The sequence below is a fragment of the Crotalus tigris genome, unplaced genomic scaffold, assembly GCF_016545835.1.
Source record: "Crotalus tigris isolate CLP2741 ecotype Arizona unplaced genomic scaffold, ASM1654583v1 scf7180000024472.5447098, whole genome shotgun sequence".
In the NCBI taxonomy this organism is placed as follows: domain Eukaryota; kingdom Metazoa; phylum Chordata; class Lepidosauria; order Squamata; family Viperidae; genus Crotalus; species Crotalus tigris.
Genome location: NW_024100643.1, coordinates 699,796 through 720,888, shown reverse-complemented (window position 1 = coordinate 720,888; position 21,093 = coordinate 699,796). Strand labels below are relative to the sequence as shown.

General features: G+C 37.5%; 1 protein-coding gene across 18 annotated transcripts in view; it reads right to left on the bottom strand.

The window, feature by feature from the left end:
• Positions 1 to 21,093, bottom strand: part of SRCIN1 (SRC kinase signaling inhibitor 1) — a 386,975-nt gene that overhangs the window by 160,276 nt on the left and 205,606 nt on the right. For all 18 annotated transcript variants that reach the window (XR_005555471.1, XR_005555472.1, XR_005555473.1 and 15 more), the window contains one exon: positions 13,701 to 13,984. Coding sequence is in view for 15 of the 18 variants with exons in the window: in XM_039333051.1 (XP_039188985.1) it covers positions 13,701 to 13,984 (284 nt within the window). In the remaining 3 variants the exon portion in view is untranslated. The remainder of the gene's footprint in view (positions 1 to 13,700; positions 13,985 to 21,093) is intronic.

Here is a 21,093-nt window from a genome sequence, read left to right as displayed (position 1 = left end):
CTCCTTTGAAAGGTAGTTTAGAGTCACCAAAAAAGACCTTCTTCTTAAATGATCAGTGACATATTTCAAATTATCAAGAGAAAGAAGATTTCTAAAGAATACTTTGTTAAACAGGCTGGCTGACTTGTAAAGGAGCAGGTGGTTCTTCAAATAACCAGACCCTTAATCATTCAGAGTTTTAGAAGCAACCAATGGAACAAGGCAAAAAAAAAAAAAAAAAAAAATCTCCTTCCCATATTTAATCATTCAGTTTGATGTAAGAGAATGTGCTTTCAAATGTTCTTTCGAAGGACAGAACATTAGCAAAATTCCAAAGGAGGGAATGCTATTTCCTTTATTTATTTAGTTGTGAGATGGCTAAGTGTGACATATATGCTTGTCATGGCTTCAGATATATAAGCATCTCACAGACAATCTACAGTATGGGTTCAAACTTGATTGTGCCAAGTGACATATTGTGATGTATCATGATGTTTTTTGCCTTTGTGGAGCTGGCAAAACCTCCTCTCATAGCTCCTTATAGCAATACTACTAAAACTGATAAGAAAGTCCTTTCCTTTAGCAATTGTTGATGAATTTCTCCTCTCCCTGGAAATGGTCCAAGAAATTGTCCATCCAAATATAAGACTCTTCTAAAAGAAAAGAAAAGGGCGGCTCTGAAGGAGTCTTGGCATAGACTAATTGCATCAGTCAGGACAAAAAAATACATCCCTTTTTTGGCACATTACCAGAGGATTGGGGAAATCCCCCCTACCGCCAACTAATCAGGTACCGATTTATGCCTGGGAAGAATATTTTAGAGAGCTATATGCAGACCCTGACTATGTAACTAATGAGAGCCAAATTAATTTGGACCAAACCCTTTATTGGCCCCCTGTTACACCAGGCGAGATATCCCGATTGATTGGAGCCCTTAAGGCTAATAAGGCACCCGGTGCTGACAATGTCTTGCCAGAAATAATAAAAAATAATTCCAGTTGGTGGGCCCCACTTTTAGCATCTCTGTTTACATTTATAGATGGAACAGGTCATATGCCAAGAGATTGGGGATTAGCAATTATCATACCAATCTATTAAAAAGGTAGTAGAAATGACCCAGGAAATTATAGACTCATTAGTCTTCTGAGTGTTATTAGTAAAATGTATGCCAAACATCTAAACTATAAACTTCAGGATTGGCTAATTTCAGGGGGGATAATTAAAGATGAACAAGCCGGTTTTAGAGAAGGAAGATCAACAGTGGATCATATCTTCGTACTTCACCATCTAGTACAAAAATACACATATAAAAAAAATCCTCTGTTTGTGGCCTTCCTTGATTTTAAACAGGCCTTCGACTCAATATCTAGGAACACCCTATGGGAGAAATTAGAAGGCACTACTATTGATAAACGCCTCCTTTTCCTCATACAAAAATTGTATGTGAATTCCACTTTAACCAGCTTAGTAAGGGTACAAAAAGGGGTATGCCAGGGTTGCATCCTGTCTCCTCCCCCTTTTAACTTCTATATCAACCCCCTGATCGATCTCTTACAGAACCGTGATCTGCATCCGCCCAACCTAGCACATCGCAAAATCCCGATTCTTCTATATGCCGACGATGCGGTCATTATTTCGCAAACTCCTGTAGGACTGAAGAGAGCAATTAGGGCAACACTTGGCTACTGCAGACAGAACAAGTTGGTCCTTAACTTTGATCAATCAAAAAATTTAGTTTTTGCTAAAAAACTCAGCCAACACTCCTGGAAAGTAGAAGGTCATAGTTTGGAACAGGTTAGACCATTTAGATACCTTGGGGTGGTTTTCCACACACAAGGGACATGGAAGGCACACCTGGATTATACATTGCAAGCAGCCAATAAGTCCTTAAATGCAATCAAACATTACTTTTACACAGGCTGAGGTCAATTAGTACCTGCTGCCTTAAAACTTTTTGAGGCCAAAACATTGGTGCAAATTCTATATGGGGCACACACAGGAATACTTGCAAAGAAAAACTTTGCAAACCAAATTCCTGTGAGCTATCTTAGCTGCACCCAAAGGAACCCCAAATGCCCAATTAAGAATTGAGACAGGTATGCCCCAAATCCAAGTAAGAGCCTGGAAGATGATGATCATTCACTGGCTTAAAATGCATTTCTTTCCAGAGGGACTGTCCCTGTTAGTGCTGACTGACAACTTCCCCTCCCCCTGGAAGCAGGCGATAGATCATAAACTGGGCTCTTATGGGCTCTCTTCGATATTCTTAATGTCCCTAGGCTTTGACCAAGCAAAGCAAGTAATATCCAATAGAATAAAGGACATGGAGTTCCAAGAAGAACTAAATAGGTTGCCTTGCCACAATAGGGATAGAATCAAACAGGGTGTGTGGGAATCAGCAAGATATTTGAATAATCTGATCTTCCCAAAAACAAAGAATAGCTTTCTTCAGAGCCAGATTTAACATTCTTCCCTCAGCACTCCTCCAGGGCAGGTATAAGAGAACACCAATAGCAGAACGGGTATGTGTATGTGGTAAAGGAGAAGTCGAAGATATCTCACATGTTCTTTTGTACTGTGAGTTATACCAAGTTTATAGGACAGCGTATATTCTCCCTTTATTAGAGAGATTGCCAGGGAGGGCAGACAATTTTTATGTAGGCTTTCTCCTCCAAGACTCAAACCCTTCTATCACGCATGCAGTGGCAAAATACTGTGTTGCGGCCATGTCCACAAGAAAAAAATTGGTTACAGATTTATAGTCGTCAACTTGTGCTAATTTTTTGGAGATATCTCTAATAATGTTTGGAACATTATATTTACTCACACATTAATCGGCTATCCACTCACGTAAATTAGGGAGTGACCCTAACATTTTGAGAACATGTATTTTCTTAACAGGGATGTTATTATTTACTATTAATGTTAGTACTATTTTTATTATTATTATTTAATATATTGTAAAAAGTGATGGCTATTGCTGGTCTACGACCGTAATAAAGTTTATTATTATTATTGTCCATCCAACTGCTATGTCCACACACCTGACAGAGAACTAATGAAGGCCATTTGTGCTTGGCTGAACTTTGAATTATACCAAAAACAAATTGGAAGCTCACCAAGCAGTCCAATAAGGGAACCCCAGACTTTCTGTATACAGTTTCTGTCAACAACAACTAATATTCCTGTAATATTCCTGATAAACTGAATTTTTTGAATACCCTTTAGAGATTACATAGAGCACTTTGCAAAAAATTAAGTGATACAATTAAAGCATTGATCATCCAAGCGAAATCTGGATTTTCTAGGTATGAGAATAGCTGATATCATAACTTTAGTTGAACAAGGACACATTTGATTGCCACAGAGATTTGTTCATTCAAATGACTATATATTCCACTGAGATCTGATTGTCAGAACTGAATCCATAATACTCAATTATAGAAAAAGCAAATTATTCCAGAAGCTCAAAGAACACATTATCAAAACATTTTTTAAAAGAGACAGCCCACATTTAACAAAATTGAAAACAATCACTGTGGTTAACTACAGCACCTTGAATTTAGCTTGCAGTAATATGCATCTCATACATACTATTTACATGCATGCAAATATGATGTACTAAATTGGGACCATTTATTTGCATTAATTATAACAGCTCTCTCTCTCTCTCTCTCTCTCTCTCTCTCTCTCTCTCTCTCTCTCTCTCTCTCTCTCTTTCTCTCTCTCTCCTTCTCACCAATCTTTCTCCTTCTTCCTATCCCACATCTTTGAAAAAAAACCTGGTTTAGGGTCATAATAAGGAAAGGTCATATTTCCTTCTTTTTCCAAAACCAGAACTGACACACTTCACTGCAATGAGCATTGTCATCTTCAGCCTTTGAAAAGATGTTAGGAAACATGCTTTTCAGCTTTGTTGTCCTCGTTTCCCCCACCACCACCACCATTTTGAGAGCACTATTTGCTAGTCATTTGTACTGCCCAGATGAGAAGCATGAAAACAGAGAATTTAAACTGTCTCTTATTCTTTACTATTGACTTAGAAGGAAGTAGAGAAACACAACTAAGATGTTTCAGGGTTTGGTCCTGAGCTGTCACCTTTTAGCATATAGGTCTTGGCAGATCTCTAGAAATAAAGCCACTTCTTGATGGCAGCTAACAAAGATCTCCTGTTATTCAAAGTCACTGTTCTCATCACCAACTGTTGCTATTTTTGCTAGCTAACCTTAAAGTTATAAAAAATAACCTAGTGTATACTTCCAGTTGTCATCTCCATGAAAAATTATCTACACCTGTAGAGAGTAATGCTGACAACTCCCTTGCCACACAATCAAAAGAACATAGTAGCTTCTCTGCTACTAATACTTTATATTCAGCCATGCTTCTGGGGAATTCTAGAAGTTGAAAGCCATTCTTCTTAAAGTTGCTAAGTTTGAAAAACACTGCATTCACTCATAACATTCCTTTAAAAACAAGTTTCTATCCCTTGGTGCTTTTTAAAAAAGACTTGAGCAGATATATAGGAAATTGTGGATGCTTCTCAGATGTGCTTCAGAAAAAGCAGAGTGGGTAGCAAAATAGCAATATGTTGTATAATGCTCAGTGCAAGACTTTTCTAGCAGTACCACTACCATCCCAGTAAAATTAGCAGAAATAATACGCTAAATAAGTAAAAAGGTAAAGGTTTTCCTGTCCATTCTGTCTGACTCTAGGGCACAGTGCTTATCTGTATTTCTTGGCCGAAAGAGCCAGCATTGCCAGAAGACATTTTCTATGGTCATGTGGCCAGCATGATTATATGCAAAAGGGGCACAGGGCACTGTTTGCATGCTTTCAAACTGCTAGATGGGCAGGATCTGAGGCAGGAAGCTCCTCCTGTTGCAAGGCACAATTAGCTCCAGCTGACAAGCTCAGCATCTTTAACAGCTGAGCCATTGCTCCCTCCTGCTAAATAAGTAGCATTTTGCTATCTTTTTTAAAGCACTGCTATAGAGTTAAAGGAATACCACCTATTTAGAGTTTTTAAAAACCAGCATGATAAGCCTAAAACCTTGCTTAAAGAGAGGCACAATGGAAGAGTAAAAATGCAGTTGTATAAGCATACTGTGGTTTATAAAGCCAGCTTTTCTTCATTTGCTTATTAAGACAGAGGTACTAAAGTGATAAAGGAGAATATTTAGAGGTACTAAAACTTTTCAGTTCCATGCAGGCAGCACAGCTAACGCTAAATATTCCTGACTATGCTTTCAACCTTTATTAATGTGGTCCAGAGTGCCCCATTACCTTGCCAAAACCACTCAGATTGGACATTTGGTTTCTTTTATTGTTTTCATTTTGGAGTCAGAAAGCAGTTATTCTTGATCTGTAGCTCCATCTGCTGTTTTAGCCTGGTCTTTCTCACCACTATGAATTTTTCTTCAGAAGAAAAGTTGTCATTCTAATCTTGGAGCCTGAAAGTCAAATATAAGCTGCCTTTGATCTGGGGAATCCAGGTGTGTAAGAATAGGTTCCAAACTTCAAAGCCAAGGAAGCTAGTGACCATCCTGGAGATTGGTAGATATAGTCCACAAGTCTGGGAAGTATAGATTACTATGGGAAATCTGACTGAAAAGGGATATAACAAGCAATTCTGCTGTAATAAGAGGTAAGTAACCAACTGTATGGATGCTAAAATGTATTTTGCTTAATTTGTGTTTTGCTCCATATGTTGTGTGAGCCCATCCAATGTTTGCGTTAGGGCAGAAACCAATAACGAAGACAGATAATGATGACAGTCTATCATCAGGGCTTTGCATATTTGTTAATTTTTTTTCCAAAGTATAACTTTTTACTGAACATTTTTGTTACCATAACAATGTATAAAAAGGGAGAACATTTTGTCCTCAGAAAGAAATATTTTGCTTTAAAGAAATGTGCAATTTATATAAAGTGGGATTATATGCATTACATCAGTTCAGAAAAAAAGCCAATTAGATCTCTCGCAAAAAAAAAAAAGAACACAGAAAAGAGAAACAGAAGCATTACTGGTCCCTCTGAAAAACTTTTCATCTTACTTCGCAGTGTCACATGGGTAAATTTAGCTATAAATTTCAACTAATGATCATGCACAGGACACTAATTTTAAATCTCACTGGCTGATTTATGCTAGGCTTACCAAGTCTTCTGAATCCTTAAGGGATACTATCTGAGATATCATATCTTTAATCCATATGTTCTATGAATTCACTTAATTATCCAGCACTCGGATTAAAGGTATGGCAAATATGGGAAATAAAACACTACCTTGCAAATGTCTTGAGGTTTATAATGAAGCATGCCATTTGAATACTGGGTCCTATCCCCACCCAAAATGCAATTCAGTAATAAGAAAAGTAAGGTCCTACACATTGGCAAGAAAAATCAAATGCACAGATATAGAACAGATGGTATCTGGCTCAATAGTAGTAGCTGTGAGAGGGATCTAGGTGTGCTCCTACTATACCACCACTTAGGTATGAGTCAGCAATGTGCTTCATCTGCCAACAAAGTTAATACAGTGCTAGGGTTAGGGTAAGGGTATCAACAGCGGGATAGTTTCAAGATCTTGTGAAGTGATAGTACCACTTTAAACTGCACTGGTGACACCGTACTTGGAAATTGCATTAAGGACTGATCATCACAATACAAAAAAAGTGTAGAGATCCCAGAGAGAGTACAGAGAAAAGCAACAAAGATAAGTGATCTGGAAGGTAGGCCATATGATGGACAATTGAGGGAACTATGTATACCTCATTTAACAAAGAGAAAAATTAGGGGTGATAGGATAGCAGTCTTCTAGTACTTGAGGGGCTGTCACAGAGAAGAGGCAGTCAACGTATTCTCCAAAGAACTTTAAGAAAGGGGAAAAAACAAGGTACAAGATCATTAAAGAGAGGTCCAACCAAGAACTATGAAGAAATTTCCTAACAAAGAGAACAATTAATTAGTGGAATGGCTAGCCTCCAGAACTTGGGGTGTTTCATCACTGGAGGTGTTCAAAAAGACAGACTAGACAGCAAATGGAATGATTGAGCAAGGGGCTGGACTAGAAGATCTCCAAGATCCCTTCCAACCCTATTATTCTATGCTCTATGTATTTCTTTGCTTTTCTTCCAACTGTGGGAGGTTAGCAATATTAGGTTCTGCTTTTTTAAAAAATAAACTCTCTCTTTCAAATAACCAGTAAAAGATGAAGAAATTCTGACCATCACAATTACACCATCGTTGGTTATTACAGCATCACTGCACCATTACAAATTGGTTCTTCTGCTTCTTTTTCCCCAGTTTCTCCTTCTCTTGTGCCTTTATTGACTGCTAACTCACAGAAGGATACAATCATACAAATATATTTAAAACATGAATTCTTGGTAATAAAAGTTCCACCAGATCCATATTTAACCATATATTATATTGGATTGTTTATTTTTATGCTTGTTTCTCTATTTCTTCAGCCTAAGATTCTTGCATCTTACAACAATACAACATAAATTCTGATTCTAGTCTTCATCATGAAGATATATAGATCCCCTCTGTTAGTTATTGCACAGATCAGAAGAGCACTAAATCTAGTGCTTATACAGAGCACTAAAATCTACCCAGAATCTATAGGAAATCATATGACCATTTATTCCTTCTTTCAAGTCATGAGACATATATTCTGTTTCCTCTAAAAGCTTAAGGCTGCGTGTGTATGTGTGGATATTGTAGATAGATAGATAGATAGATAGATAGATAGATAGATAGATAGATAGATAGATAGATAGATAGATAGACAGACAGACAGACAGACAGATAGACAGATTACATTGGTATGACTATTTTCAGACCTACCTTTGCTGTCTGAAAAGTATGAAACAAATGAAAAGTTTATTTCCCAGGACCATCCATCTAGCAAAATTCCCCAGGGTTGAAGTCGTTTTAAACAATTTGAAATTTCATGGATAGACTCCAGAGAAGATCTGAAGCTAGATGACAGTCCTAATACAGACATCCTGTGAGATTAAATTCAGAAACATTCTCTAGAGTTATGGGCTGGATTTCAAATGGAAAGCCCTAATGAGAGATCTTTGATTTTAGCTTAGTGTAAATATACAGGATTAACCCAGACATTACATATTCTAAGCCATGGTTTATAGCATAATTTGTGAATCTAATCAATTGTAGTTTATTCAATATTATTAAACAAATTATGGTTTGGTATGTACAGTAACCTATAGTCCAATAAAGTTTAACTTTTCTTAAATTGAATCTACTGCTTTTAAAGCCATATCAGATTTTGACAGACTTCCAGCTCAGAATTCAGATTACTTGAAAATTCAAAATAAGCCCTTCAAAGTGAATCAGTCCCACTTGTGTCACTCAGCAATCATAAGCCCAAACAGCAAGTAAAGGATTTCATTATAATAATCCCAAGTAGTCTCTCTCAACCAAGTTCAGTTTTTTACTCCATTCCTTACTATAAGCTCTTCCTCAAAACTGATTGACCCCCAGCAGGATTGGGACTGGAGTCAAACACAATTGTGGGATAGAACTTCAAGGGAGACATCTTAAACTAAATATTTTATCCAAAGTGAAGCAGGAAGAAATGTCAGAGGGATGTTGCAAATTATAAGATAACTATACAGGCAGAAAAATATGTATTAACCTTGGGAAGCCACCCAAATAAGAACAAACTAATGTTAGTCAAAGCTAAGAAACTCAATGATATGGGAGATCATTCACATATTTTGAAAGCTGAAAAGCACAGCCATAGCTAGGGTAGAGGTAAATGAAGTTAGGGTTCTGAAAGAAGGAATTTAATCATTTTTTCCAAACTCACTTCCTAATAAATTGTCCCCTACTTGTTATTTTCCACTTAGAAGAATTTTCATAAAATCTCCCGCATGGTGCTTGCATGTTTTTCTGATCATGAATAATTTAAAGCATTGTATGGTTGGCAGGGAATATTCTGGAAAATATAACTGGGGAAGGGGGAACCTGTGGGAAAAACAAAACAAAAAAGCAATGTGATTCTGACCTATTTTAGTCCTTTCTCCTCATAGGATCCACTGTCTTTTCCCCTTCTTAAATAAAAGGAAGGCAAAAATGGGGCAAATGAAGCAAAACAGTAAAAAAATTTCAGTATGTCACGTTTTTCGTCCTGAAGTTCAACATAGAGATGTGTGGATGTCGGTCCATGTCAGCCTTTTGAAGTATCCCAGAGAAGAAACCAACACCTTGAGTATTAACGTTACCTTTATTGTATGGTTACAGTGAAAGAACATTGCAAGTCTGAAAGCATTTCTCCCCCCCCTCCCATGCCCTGTCTTTACAAGCTAGAGAATTAGAGAGGATCTCTTCTGAGACACTTTCTCCACCCTTGTTTTTTTCTTCTTCTTCTGATATCTCTTGTCTGACTGTTATCTAGGCTGCAGCCTCTCTTCCAAGGTTATTCTGAAAGTCCATTACAATGCATATATCAGGAGATTCATACTTTGAATAATGAAAGATCTTGAGAGTCCCAACTTGTGTAATATTGAGAGGAACTCTTGGGACCTTAATAATCCACCCAAATGTATGATGTCCACCAACTTGCTATCTGAAAATCAAACAGCAGCTTGGCTCTTGTAACTCACAAAGGTTAGAAGAATTGTCCTTTAACGAAAGGTACTTATCTAGATGTTTTAAGATTCTACCATGTTTTCAGGGATTGATCTTTGGATTTGAAAAGATGTTCTCACATTGATCTTAACATCGAATGATACTCAGTCCTAATATGTGCACACCCATAACAACTTGCCCTGATGGCTATATATTATCTCCAGTATTATAGGCACTGTGTCACTCAAACCAGTTGCTAGGCAACATGAGAAGAAAAGTGCTATTGCACTATTATTTTTGAAAGCTTTCCCAAGATATCACCCCAGTGGAAATAGAATTAGATATCCCTGTGATCAAATCCAGAACATCTTTCTCATATTCTGAGGTATTCCTAGATTTTATTCAATAGGTTTCCTGGGGATTAATGTAATTCTGAACACTCTATATCTTACAGAAATATCTTCTTTACCAATCTCTTTAAAAATAATTACAAATGCCATGTGGTCCAATTAAGCCTAACAAATAATAAAGTAAATAGAACACTAAAGGGTAGCAAACCATCCACTTTAAAAGCATTAGTATTCTCCACATATGTTTATCCATTTGCCACATGTACTCATTATTATTTATTATTATTAACCAGGAGATGCAATGCTATTGAAGAGTAATAGTTAGGCTGCCAATTTACCAGCTCTGTTGTAGAAGCTGTGCCATAGGAGGGCAAGCTGGCTTTCCACCAGAAAGAAAAACAAGTAGCTCTTTCTGCAGCAGCATCCTCGGTCCCCTCCCTTCCTGTAACCACCTTGTAAATGGGCCAGGCAACTAGGAAGGTTCAGAACCAGCAGGAATCTAACTGCCTGCACAGAGTGCAAACTCATCTTCCCACTGAGATGGTACCTATTTATCTATTCATATATAATATGCTTTCGAACTATTAGTAGAGAGCAGCTGAGGCAAGTGATGGGAGCTCACCCCGACATGCAATGCTAGAATTTGAACCACTGAAGCAGAGATCTTCTCCAGTCTCATTAAGGTTATTTAGCCATTGTGCCTCTACGTGCACTCGTGTAGCCTTGAATCCAAATGTCAGTGATTTTATTTATATTTATTTGTTAGATTTCTAACTTCCAAGAGCTCAAGGCAGCTTACATGGGAATCTCCCTTTATTTTGTCCCTTATAATGGCAACTCTGTGAGGTAGAGTGATGTGCGAAAGAGTGACTAATTCAAAGCGGTCCTGTGAGTTTTCAGTTCTGAAGCAAAAGTGAACTTAATTCTCTCCTATCCTACTCTAATACTTAAAATTACCATACTATGCTGACTTTGTTTTAGATCATTTATGACTGTTTCAAAAAGATAAACAGGTCCATTTAACCATCCTTTTATGTTTTTTTTAAGAGACAAACCTTTGAAAGGGTGTGTGTTAAACATTGCTCTAGATTGTTTTCCGATTTGTCAAAAACAATCAGTATCATGTCATACAGATCAAGAATTCAATAAGTGCTTTAAGAATACAGATAGAGTAAACCATAGATGATCCCACTTTGGAGTAACCCATTCAATTAGAGTCATAACCTGAAGGCATCATCTGTAGACTAGATCAACTTTCTTGAACCCAATATTGCAATTCCTAAAATTTTTAGAAATTGAAACCATCTGAATAATGTTCAGATTGCAAAAGGATTGATTTAGAGGATGACTCTTTCATGGCTTCATCTGAGCCTCAATGATGCAAGCATTTGAGCTTTAGAAATGACCATTGTAGTTTTTTTAAGACTACAAACAGAAATGGAACCACAAGGTTGTCAAATCCAATCACCTTTTACAATAATCAATGGGCCACAGCTATTTGCTGGAACAATACTGAGGGTATATTCAATTTGCAAACTCCAGTGTGCTCTCCATGGTCCTAATAGTTACTTGGTCTTAACTACAGTATATCACAGTGACTTCCAACCTTTCTGACTCTACAGACTAATTGTGGCAGGGCAGCAGTGGCAGGGTGGAGGAGATGGTTTCATGCGTACAACCTAGATCCTGCACATGTGCAAATGAAGCTTTGCATGTTTACCTGCTGCTTGAACATCCCGATTCCCAACAGATCATGGACTGGTACTGGCATGCAGACCAGGGTTGGGGACCCTGTTATACCAAACCTCATTGTATATGAGCCAATTTCCTTATGGGTCCCTGCTGAGCCAAGGCAATTGGCACTGCGCTTGGAAAGACAGGAAGGCAGGACTTAGGTGGGTTTCCTAGCTTTCCATAGCCTGTTAATCTTCATCCACATTTTTTTCTCTAGAACATAATCAAACTATAAGTCCTAGAACATAAGCAACTAAGAAATAATCTGGATATTGTTAGAAGGGCAAAGCAAGTTGTAGAGCTACCTTGGCCTAGCAATTTGAAAAACAAATTACTCCCAAACATAAATTTTGTAAATCAATTGTAAATCTTGCTCCAAAGTGTGTGTAAATCCAGAACAGACTCTTCTAATTTAATGTTCTAAATTTAATCTTGCAATAACCTAATTTAATCCTAGTTAAACTTGAACATAAAAGGCCAAAAGGATTCTTATTTTTTAAAAATCACATTGCAGTATATGGATTTGAACATTTAAGAACACAGAGATCAATTCCTGAAAGGAGGAGTTTTCATAAAGGGAAAAATATTACTATTAGAATAATGACAAAGAAAAAAAAAACAAAGTTAAATGTAACTGGAGTCCTTGTCCAAACTATCTCCAAATAAAACACATGAGAAATAGAATATCTTTACATTTCACTCTAGTTTCAAATTTGTGATAATCTATTGAGCTAAAGGATTATCTTTGCAGTTCTGATTGCAAAGGCCATTTTTTCTTTAAGCCTGGAGAACTGAGGGGAAATGTGCCTTAGCCCCAATTTGCTCTTGGTCCATGGCAGGAAAAAAAAACTCTTTGCAACTGATAGCAAAGGTATAACAATAATGTCATTAAAATTCAAACAGATAATAATTGTGCAACATAAAAATTTCCAAATAAAGACTAGAATATGGAATGAAAACTGGTAAAAATTCTAAAATATAGCTAATACTTCCAATTTGAAAATTTCCGAAATAATTAGCTTCAGTAATTTCTTTTAAAAAAATCTGGGAAATCATAATTTCATGAGAGTGCTTCAAAATTATTATACATTGACAATGCTTTCATTAAACTGTAATATTTATTCTCAAGAGTAGACTAATGTACTTAAATCTGTAATACAGGTAGTCCTCAATTTACAACTATAATTGAGCTCAAAATTTGTGTTGTTAAGTGAGAAATTTGTTAAGTGAGTTTTGTCCCATTTTACAACTTTTCTTGCCACATTTGTTAAGTGAATCACTGCAGTTGTTAAATTAGTAATACACAATTTTTAAGTGAATCTGGTTTCCCCATTGACTTTGCTTGTCAGAAGGTTGCAAAAGGGAATCACATGACCCCGGGACACTGCAAGCATCATAAAAGTGAATCAGTTGTCAGGTATCCAAATGTAAATCACATGACCCTGGGAATGCTGCAACAGTCATAAGTGTGAGAAACGGTCAGTGCCATTGTAATTTCAAATGGTCACTAAACAAACTATTGTTAAGTCGAGGACTACCTATATAAGTTATTCAGAAATAACTTGTGGAAATGAAGTGACTAGAACTTTAGTCATTTTGGGGGGTGAACCACCATTTCATATCAATGTCAGAAACACATCTCAATAAACTTGGGCTTTAAGGAAATAGGAAGAGAATGCTGTATATACAAGAAAGCATCCAGATAACATTTCCAGTTTGATTTGGTCTAGACCAGGGGTAGGCAACCTTGGCTCTTTTATGACTCGTGGACTTCAACATAGCTGGCTCACGAATTCTGGGAGTTGAAATCCATGAGTCATAAAAGAGCCAAGGTTGCCTACCCCTGGTCTAGGACAATGTTTCTCAACGTTGGCAGGCTTCCTAGGGAATTCTGGGAGCTGAAGCTGACACATTTTAAAATTGTCCAGATTGAGAAACACTAGATTACAAAAACATTATTTGTCAATCTATCAGGACTAGATTAAGTCCTATCACTGTCAAAAGAAAAATAATTTTGTGATAGAGAAAAGCTGCTCTTACCTGATCCCGGATCCTGTCCTGCTGTCCTCGAATTGCTAAGGCATGCTGTGGGTATTTGTTCTTCAAGTGGTCCATGAATGCATCCCTCTTGCGTTCCATCTCAGACTTCTGGAGCCCTGTGAGAGCCTCTAGACTCTGGGCAGCAATGACAGTATGGCGACGTTCTGAGGTGTGCACCAACCCTACGTTGGAGAAGCGGCGTGTGCCATTGCCCAGGGTGCGGTATTCCCGTGGATATTCTGCATCATCTGCTGAGATCATGTGGGCACTAGTCCTCTCAGGATCTACGCAAATTTTGGAGGAGGGAAGGAAAGCAGAGAGGGAGTCAGAGCATCTTTCCACTTATCTCAATAATGAAGAAAACAAATCATGGATGCTTGATGGGAGAAATTTAGTAAGGGTAAGAAAAAGAAAAATCAGTTGTGGGCTTAAACTGGGTTTCCATTAGATTGGATCCTCACTCCCAATCCTGGATAGGGCGAGCCAGAAAAAGTGCCAACTAGCTGCTCATGTGAATTTCATTTTGGTAAGCAACCAACTATCTCAGCCATGGAATGAAACACTTGATTTTTGCATTCTCATTCCAAGATGCAGGCAGCTTCTGTACAAAGTCACATACATTTCTGACTTTTAAAGGTAGGTTAGGTAGATTGCAAGTTTTTGCAGATTTTAGGTTTGGGCCAAAATAGGTTAGAAATTGAGGAGCAAAGAGTTAATTCCTATCACTTTTGATTACAAAGTGATTTCCAGGAAATTTCTGAGGGAAAGGGAGAAAAACTGTGTGGGAACAGGGGCAGAAAAGGCCGTCATCCTTGAAAAAGACGAGACAATAACAGCAAGACAAGTACTGAGGGGATCACAAAGACATCAAAACCGCTCCCAAGGAGCTAAAATTAAAACATAAATGATCAAGAGACCTTAATAGAGGATGACGGCCCAAGTACCCCTTCTCTGCAGAAGAGGTAGCAAGTGGGCAAAGACAGACAAACATTCTGAAACAGCAAATACAGAAAGAAAGAAACTGAAAGAAAACAAAAACAAAATGCAGATTACTTATAGGGAGAGAAGGTTGTAAGAAGCACTACTTTGAAGAAAAGAAATACATAACTACTTAAAACAGGAACACTGGACTTTAGTACCTGCTTCCTCAAACAGAACAGTTATTCACTTCTTATCAGAGCTAGGCCCCAAAAGACCCACATTTCTATCCCAAATATCTTTACTCATACCAATGGGGGCAATCCATAGATCTCATAAGCTAGCCAGATATAAAGAATTATCTTGCACCTTATCTCAGTGCTCCCATTGAAATAAACAGCATCAATAATGATAGTAGCAATATAAGAAGATGTTGGAGATTTGTAGATAGATGATGGCTTTAGTGTCAATGCTATAATGTGGGGAAAAGGCAAAAGTAAACCATGATTGTATTTTACTAAGAAAACCACACAGATGTGTGTGTGTGTGTGTGTGTGTGTGTGTGTGTGTGTGTGAGAGAGAGAGAAAGAGAGAGAGAGAGAGAGAGAGAGAGAGAGAGAGAGAGAGAGAGAGAGAGAGAGAGTGACTGATGACATGGGCTCCTGAATTTGAATGGCATTCAATACGATAATGAGGAAGAGCTGAGGTCTTTCAGAATATTAATGGTATTTATGATGCATCTAGATCAGTGGTTCTCAACCTTTCTAATGCCGCGACCCCATAATACAGTTCCCCATGTTGTGGTGACCCCCCAACCACTTATACATCACCGGGTGCCAGGGGCGTGGCCAAAGAAAAGGGGAAAAAAATGGCGGACAGCCTTGTTTGGCGATCCCCATGAAATTGTCATTCGACCCCAAATGGGGTTGAGAACCACTGATCTAGATTAAAGTCTTTGGGATGTCTAGTTGACATTGCTTCTATGCAGATTAAAAAATCTGAAGCAGTAGAAATAGATTGTCAACATAAAGTATAAGAAAAATGAACATAAGAATATTCAAGGCAATGAAATATAAAGTAACTTGATTATACACTTACATCTTAGGCACCAGCAAATCGGACATTTTCAGTTAGTTCATACTGTTTACTAAGGGCACACACACAAAAAAAACATTGCTTTCATAGTCAGGAAGGATATTGCAAAGACAGGGCTTGGGCACAATGCAATCAATGACCTTTAATATGATGGTTATCCAAGTTGATGGTCCAATCATTGAAGCTGAAGAAGAAGTTGACAAGTTTTATGATTAAGTTCAATCTGAAATTGACAGAATATGCAAACAAGATTTATTGCTTGAGGGTAAACACTGGAATGAAAAGTTGGAAATAGTAAGAAAAAAACAGGCAGTATGGCCCCAGAAACAGAAATAAAGCAGGGAATGACTTACAAGTGTCTGTCAAGGCAATTATTTCTTCAATTAAGATTATAACTGATTCAAAGAATATCAGACAAGGAGGGAAATTGTTTGCTGAACTTCTGTGCAATAGAAGATAGTCCAGGTATGAAGGACACCCAGATGAACTAATTCTTCTTTACTTTACAGTTACAGTAACAAAATCTTGCAAGTTGAAAGCACATTTTTCACCTGCCTTTACAGCCCAGGAAACTAATGAGGGTAATTCTGAGACATTTGCCATGCCTTTATTCCTACTTCTGGCTAAACTGTCTCTTACTGAATTATTCCCCTGGATGTGGCCCTTCCCTGTCTCTCAAGGTCGTTGTCACATACCATTACAATATCTTATAAGATGTTACCTATTTTCAAGAAACTCTAGTGATAAACAATGATCCTAGATCAGCATTCTGGTCATTGTCAAGTCAGAAATATGACAAACTACAGAAGAAGAACCAGTAAAGTTGTAACTAAACCATGCCAGCAAATCTAGAAAACTATCCAGTGGCCAAGATATTGTGACAAATCAATCAAAATATCAATACCAAAGAAAATTAATTTGACAGAGTATGCAATTTATCAGGTAATATCCTTAATTTTTTTGTTAGCAAAATAATGTTTGGGATTAGAGTATTACATGGAAAGTGAGATGCCAGATGATCAAGTTGGATTTAGAAAAGGCTGAGGAACAAGTGATATTATCATTGATGCATGTTAGATAATTAGGGAAAGCCAAAGAATACCAAAAAATAAAAAGAAAAGGTAAATATGTTTTATTGATTATAGAAAGGCCTTTGATTTTGTCCACTGTCAATGTGAAATGTCCATAGGAAAATGAGAATTTCAGAATATCTCACTGGCCTCAGGCAAAACCTGTAGGAAACCACTGTTTGGACAAACCCTGGCAAAACAGATTGACTCCAGTTTGGCAACAACTAATTCTGAATATATATTGAAGAAGGTTTATTTGAAGAAGATGAGGAAAAAGAAATTTCAATATCTCTGCTGGGCTTATGACACTACTCTGGTAACTGAAAATGCAATGGGTCTGGGATTAAATATAAAGAAGACCAGACACATGACAACAGGTATAGCTACCAGGCTTAGAACTGATAATAAAGATACCAATGAAGTAGATAGTTTCCGCCTTTCCCCACACAGGTAAAGAAATATATAAAAGACTAGCACTTGGTAGGGTAGCAATGAAGGCCCTGCAAAAAAGTATTGAGATGCCCTTGACATCTACAAAAATCAGAGTGTTTGTGAAGTCCTTGGTGTTCCCTGAATTTGGTTGTGGATTCGTGTATCAAAAAGAAGTCATAAAATGATTTCTTTCTGGCTCAACAGGTTGAAGAAACCAACACATTCTGGTCTGTAAACCATGTTTGTTTGTTTTTTGCTTAACTAGAAATTATCCTTCTCTCTGGGTAGATATGTGGGAATATCTAGAATAGTAATCTTTTTAGTTAATTTTCTAGCTTTCTTTTGGCCACTTTAGCTCTAAAGGAAGTCCAAATTATTAGGTTACTATGACTTATTTCTTAAGTTCAGTTACTGATTTAAAGCAGGCTACTTTAATGAATCCTACTCATTGAAATCTTATTGATGATTCATAAGAATATTTAATGCCATTAGACTGGATGTCACATCAGAGCTAGTTTGATTTTGGTTGGTAATATATGCAGTATATCCAGCCAAAGGTAATTTATTTAGCCATGGCTAAGTAAATCATTGCTAAGCCTAGAAATATGTCTGTGGAGATTCTCTGTCTGCAGGTCATAGTTGCTTCTTGGATGAGAAGTGAAATGTCTTCCTCTTCCTCAAGGAAAAAGCAGCCCAGTTGCCTTTTGAAAAAAAGAGCACCTTTGAGACAAGCCTATGAGTATGAAACCAGCTTCTGTTGGATGCTGTAATGCAAAAGGAAACAAGGCCATGTAAAAAGATTTAAGATATGTGTGGTGTATTAAAATGAAATTAATTATTTTTTCAGGATATTTTAACACTATGTTAAATACTTAGTGATCCCTTTCTTGGGAGGGAGAGAGGGAGGACATTTGTATCATGCAGATTAGGTTCATACAACATATTGATAAAGTGTAATTGGAGTTAGGTAGCTTGAAGTTCAGTGTTTTGTGGAAATATTCAGCTGTCTTAGAATGTCACGATAACCATCTTGTTAAGTCATTGATAATCAGGATTTGTAAGTTTTATCTGGATAGTTGTGGCGGCTTTTTCTTCCCTCACCATTTCATCATGTGTGTCTACAAAAATAATACGCTTATGGAAGAAGACAAAAGTGCATTACTATTGTTCAAAGATCATATCATTTATTGTATATGCTTAGGTATAACATGGTCATGTAAACACATGAATTATGCAATCACTCTAGTTTAAGATATATCATGTTATCTGAACTCAACCAACTGTCCCATATATTCAGAACTGCCCTTATGAACATTATATACCAAGACGGTGGCAGAACAAAACAGAGAGAAGCAGGCGACACAGAAATCTGTTGAAAGTGGATAACTGAAGGGGAGGATCAGTGACCCACAGTTTGTTTAGCCGTCCCTTAGTGCGGGGGTGAAGAACTATGGCCCTTTTATAAGTTGTGAACTTCAACTCCCAGAATTCCTGAGTGGGCCATGCTAGCTCAGGAATTCTGGGAGTTGAAGTCCACAAGTAATAAAGGGTCCTTAGTTCCCCACCTCTGCCTTAGTGCAATGCATAAACTCACTCTTTTTATCAAATAAGGCAGAAAGATGCCATTTATATGCCCATCATAGTTTCACAGAGTCATTAAGTCTAAAGAAATAAGGAAATGTGTTAGATTGTGAATAATTAACACCTATTTTTGCAACCTTGGGGAAATGGCTACTAATTATGCCATTTAACAATAGAAACAAGAAGAATGTTTCAAAACAGGTGTCAGTCCACAGGCTAGATCAGGAGTAGGCAACCCAAAACACTCAAAGAGCCACTTGGACCCGTTTCCCACCAAAAACAAAACACCAGGAGCCGCAAAACCCTTTTGACATCTAAAATGAAGATAACACTGCATATATCCTTTTTTACCTTTATTATAGGTGTGTGTGTGTGTGTGTGTGTATGTATATATATGTGTGTGTGTGTGTGTATACACACACACATACACACACACACATACATACACACACACACAGAGGTTAAAAAAAGGATATATGCAGTGTTATCTTCATTTTAGATGTCAAAAGGGTCTCTCTCTCTCTCTCTCTCTCTCTGTCTCTCTCTCTCACTCCCTCTCTCTCTATCTGCCCTTGGTCTGCCACTCCTCTTCCCCCACTCTCTTTCTTTCTCTCTCTTTCCTCTCTCTCTCTCCCTCCCTCCCTCTCTCTCTCTCTCTCTCCCCCCCCTCCTATCTGCTGCTCACCTGGCAAGTTTCAAGCTGTTGTCCAACAAGCTCAGGGGTAGGCAACCTCGTCTCTTTTATGACTCATGGACTTCAACTCCCAGAATTCCTGAGTCAGCCTAGCTGGGCTAGCTAGCTCTCTCCTGCCCTTCCTGCTTCCTGCAGAGACGCAGCAAAGGGAGGAGCTCCGCCCAGTAAGCTTTTCAGCTCCTCGGAGAACACTGTGAGTACACTCTCTTTTACACACACACACCCAGAGAGAGAGAGAGAGAGAGAGAGAGAGAGAGAGAGAGAAAGAGAGAGAGAAGCAGGGAAGTGCAATTGCCTCTGTCTGTCTCTGTTTCTCTCTGCAAAGGCAGAGGAGGTTGGGAGCCACAGAGGAAGGCTCAAAGAGCCGCATGCGGCTCCGGAGCCGCAGGTTGCTGACCTGTGGGCTAGATCATTTCCCCTAAAAAAATGTGACGCCTTAGCAGCAGCAACAAATGTTATTCAAAATATAATGAAAAAATATAACCATACTTTAATTGGCTAAGAAAGAAACAGCTATTCAGGCTGTCAAAAACAACATTTTTCTTCTAGATTTTCTATTACATTTAGCAGTGTTTTAAAAACTTTTTTCTCTTGAAATCTCTTCCTATTTTTAAAAATTAGAACTTTTGTTTATGTGGGTTATATTGATCAATATTTACCATATTAAAAATTAAAATTGATGCATTTGCTTCCACTACCACTTCTCATGATTGCTTGATGGGATTTTATCATTGTATTATTTTTCAACATAGGCTAGTAAGTAGTTTTGATTTTGCAGATCCCTGAGAGAATATTATGACCTCCTTGTAAAATATACTTCTGCTATAAGGACAGTAATATGGAATGAGAATGGTCCCCAGGAACACAGAAATTTGTCACATTTTCATGAGGATGCCAGTCATTTATGTATTTGGGGCTCACGAAGAGCAGAAGTTGATCAAGCCTCTTCAGCTAGTCTAAGACAATAATCTATTCACACATGTTGCTAGACCATATTTTATTAAATAATTGGCAGACTTGGATATAATACCAAACTACTGCTCACCAATCTCAGTGTTATGTTTGGTGATTGGTGAGGCATCGACGAGGCAACAGGTGAACAAACAACTCTTTATTAATGGTTTAAACAGAAGCCTGGATAACTGTTGCTCCACACCTATTTATACACTCAGCAACTAGGTGGCGGCCAATAGGATTCAAGTATTAGTTCCCGCTTTTAACACAAATAATTAGCATATAGACAGAAAGTCTGGCTCTTTACTGACAGTCTTATGACCATTTTTTCAACAATTCCAAGTAATTCACCTCAATACATTACACTCAGTATGCTAATAGAAGTAGCTAAAATTTCTGGTGCGTTTTAAAAAAAACTTTTAGGTGGGAGAATAAGAGTGATGATGAGAGAAAATAGCTTCTTAGAACAAAGAGATATGTGCAAGAAAAATGGTTGGTTTTAAAGATGGGGAATAAAAGCTTGTGGTGTCAACTGTTCTTATTCTCCCCCTAAAATCATTTTTAAAAATCTGAAAAATAGGTCAACATTGCCCCACCAATTAATAAATAAAATAATAAAATAATTAGTAAAAATAATATTTCTGTTGAA